Raw genomic sequence first — 3,315 nt, forward strand, 5'->3', positions numbered from 1 at the left:
ATATTTCGTCCAGTTATTTGGACAAGTGGGTGATGGTATGGTGTGATTCACGCTGTCGTCCGCACATCCGTGATCCTAACGTTAATATTTTCTCCAAAAAGGCACCCTAACATTTGATGACACCATACCATACTTTGCAACACTGACAATATGTAACATGAACATTATTAAAAGGCAAATACTCTTTACATCCTACAAGTCAAATCGACAATTTTCATCACCATCTTTAAACAAATATTTCCATTAAGAAATGTTCCCAAAATTATATTACTTACTATCCTATCATACAAGTAATGTTTTTATATGCTAAAAAAAATTCAATAACCCAACAAAAACAACTAAAAAAAGATACAAATGTTTTAATTCAAAATTTGCCAAATTTCCCCCTAAATCAAACGAGGGAGCATTGAAAGAAGTATTACTAGAACATGCAATAAAAGCTAATACCCAATCCCATACTCAATAGAAAATATCACATGCAACATACAAATATAATCATACTATCATATATCACAAGATAACCCATCCAAACAATCATCACATCATAAATAATATTTACTCCCTTAACAAAACCTCATTGTGCAAAGGCATTACACTACCAATAAAGTACATAAATCTCTGACAACAGAAACACAGCAATCAATGCCATGCACGGTCAATACATATCCAAACAAACCATACAATAAAACCCACATATTAATTAAAAGACATGATCTCCCCACTTCCCTAACTCCCATCCACATCCCCATAAACATAACCACCCTTCTCCCTCATCTGCTCATTATCTGAATTATTACTCCATTGAAGAGAAGAATGGTAGGGAAGCAGAACCTGTTGATGTCCAGCATGTGCTGAAGGATGGCAGTAGCTACATGCATACTTCAACAGGTTGGCATTTGCTGCATCTAGCTCCTTCTGAAGAAGCTGCACTTGTTGCTGGAGGACGGAGATGGCACCAACACAGCCGTATACAGGGTCCTTCATGCGTGCATCAGCTTCATAAGCAAGTGAGTTCACTGCATCTTCTCTTTGGTGGGGAAGAAGCTCGTTGAGGAGCTTGGTTACATTGCTGGCTCCGAAGATTTTGTGAACGTTGAAGAACTTTTGAGGTTCTTCTGGTGGGAAGTAAGGGGCGAAGATGCAACCTTGCATGCATTTTCTCCTCAGGAACTTGCATGCAGCGCAGGGAGAGTTTGATGAAGCGGATGATGAGGAGTATGATGACATGGCTGCTTGTGTATAACAATCACTCTCTAGTTCTGCTGATCAAAAGACTTGGGTTGAATTTTTAGCAAAAAGTAAAAAAAAAAATAAATAGTATATTAATAATAGGATTTAATGATGAATTTAACTTAAATTCAATTCAATACGATCGGCGTAAATCCGAATTTATTAAATCTGGATGAAACATAAATTTATTCATCATCACTCGCGAACTTTTCCGTTAAAAATAAATCTAAATTTATATGATTCATAAATCCTACTTAACGTAAATCTATGATGCAATCAAATTGCTTTTCTAGCAATAAAGTATATTCACATAATTTTAACATTTAAAGCAAGTACAAAGAAAGAAAATAATAAATGGTCAATGGTAGAAGTGGTTTTAGTCTTAATTTCAGGTTAGGGTTAGGGTTGTTGATTGAGACCTGGGTCATCTAGCTTGCTGCCTTATACATATCAAGGTTCAGTACTGCAATGTTGTTTGTACAGCCATGGATTTCACAAGCATGATAGAGATTTAGCTAGGGTTCCATTTGTATTATAACCTCGGTTGGATCTGGCATCAAGATGAGAATCTGATTATATATATATATATATATATAGTATTGTAATAGTATTCAACTAGACTGAAAGAAGTATAGTCATTTAAGAAATAGAAATCCTTGATCAGAAGCCTAAGCAATAAAGTTGTCAAAACCCTAAATTTATGAACTTTCCATCAAATGTTCTCAGTCTGCCACAATATCAAAAGGGAAGCTAGGAGCAAAACCAGCTTACCTTTTCTTGATCTGATGAGAAGATTTTGATTCAGTGGAAAAAGAGTACCTTTACCTTTCTTTTTTGCTTAGCTGCAGTTGTTGCTCAGGTCTGCAAGATCCAGGAAGCTGGCCTGCTGGTTTCTCACTATTCTTCTATCCTTGTTTGCTACAACAAATCAAGGAAACTAGGGTTAAAGATCTTAGAGAAAAAGGGAAGGATGTGGGAGCTGGGATGGCTAAAAAAAGAACATGAAAATAATAATAAACTGAAGTGAAATGAAGAAAGACAGCTGTATTAAATGGAAGTCCAATCAACAGGATGACTGTAACACTGTACCATGATAATCAGTAGCAATGCTTCATACAATACAATACTGATAAGTTCATTTGTAGCATTTAAACTTTCAACTTTTTTATTTCTATTTCTTTTTTTTCTTCACATCTATGCATTACAGAGCATTTATCAAAGAAGATTTTTGATGAGGTAATCTTCATCTTAATTAAGAAAATGTTTTTAAAATATAATTTACTAATCTTAATTATTGTTATAAGTAAATAAAGTTAATATTTTAAATCCAATTTCACTTTTATTAATCACTTTCCATATTTTTATAAGTAAATATAATGATTAAGTTTATGTTACATGATATTAAATAAATATTTGCAACTACCTCACACTTTCATTTTTAATTTATAATGATTTTTCAGTTAAATAAGCTTTTTTTTACTTAATTTTTTTTTTACTTCAAATACTTTGAATTGGTGTTCCAAACAATGAATTTAAATTATCTGTTGCTATACACAAACCTTAATTATAGAGTTTACAAGTACTTGATGAGATGAAGAGTGATATAGAAAAGAAAAATAAGCAAAGAAATCTCTTACAAGAAGAGAAACTTCAAAGATTTTTATCCATCATAGTCCAAAGGCTTAGAATTCTATATATAAATGTCTTGTGCCAAAATGCCCCATCTATATATTTATGTTGTGGTTTGGGTATTAGAGAAAAATCATACAAATATAATAAATATAGAAGCATATGATTGGACTTTTATTGATATATGAACAAAATAATGAAAATCTTAAAAAGTACACATACATGGATATCTTAATGAGTGTCTCCAAGGCTTGTTTGGCTGAATATATGCAGAATGGATGAGATTGCAAGTATGTATAAATGAATAAAGCCATTGAGCTTTTTTTGCACTTAACAAGTGCTTCCAGACAATAGGAAGTTCTTACTTTAAGCTAAATGAGAGACAACTTTGATCAAGGCGAGTTTCCTTGAGCTGAGAAAGTATCTCTTGAGCGAGGCAAGTGCCTTTAGGCTAAG

The 3,315-nt window shown here is 33.0% G+C and overlaps 1 protein-coding gene across 6 annotated transcripts; it reads right to left on the minus strand.

Moving 5' to 3' along the window:
* Nucleotides 1–564: 564 nt before the first annotated feature.
* LOC110019356 (protein LATERAL ORGAN BOUNDARIES-like) lies at nt 565–2,225 on the minus strand. Of its 6 annotated transcripts, none has more exons than XM_020716992.1 (3): nt 2,056–2,225; nt 1,650–1,780; nt 565–1,259 (listed from the first exon to the last, which is right to left on the minus strand). In XM_020716992.1, the coding sequence occupies exon 3, from the start codon at nt 1,225–1,227 to the stop codon at nt 727–729; it is 501 nt and encodes a 166-aa protein (XP_020572651.1). In that variant the 5' UTR covers nt 1,228–1,259; nt 1,650–1,780; nt 2,056–2,225; the 3' UTR covers nt 565–726. The 6 variants fall into 6 exon arrangements, with proteins under 6 accessions (XP_020572651.1, XP_020572652.1, XP_020572649.1 ...); XM_020716993.1 differs by having other exon boundaries at nt 565–1,262; XM_020716990.1 differs by lacking the exon at nt 1,650–1,780.
* Nucleotides 2,226–3,315: the final 1,090 nt, after the last annotated feature.

Source organism: Phalaenopsis equestris, unplaced genomic scaffold (genome assembly GCF_001263595.1).
Source record: "Phalaenopsis equestris unplaced genomic scaffold, ASM126359v1 Scaffold000054, whole genome shotgun sequence".
Lineage (NCBI taxonomy): Eukaryota > Viridiplantae > Streptophyta > Magnoliopsida > Asparagales > Orchidaceae > Phalaenopsis > Phalaenopsis equestris.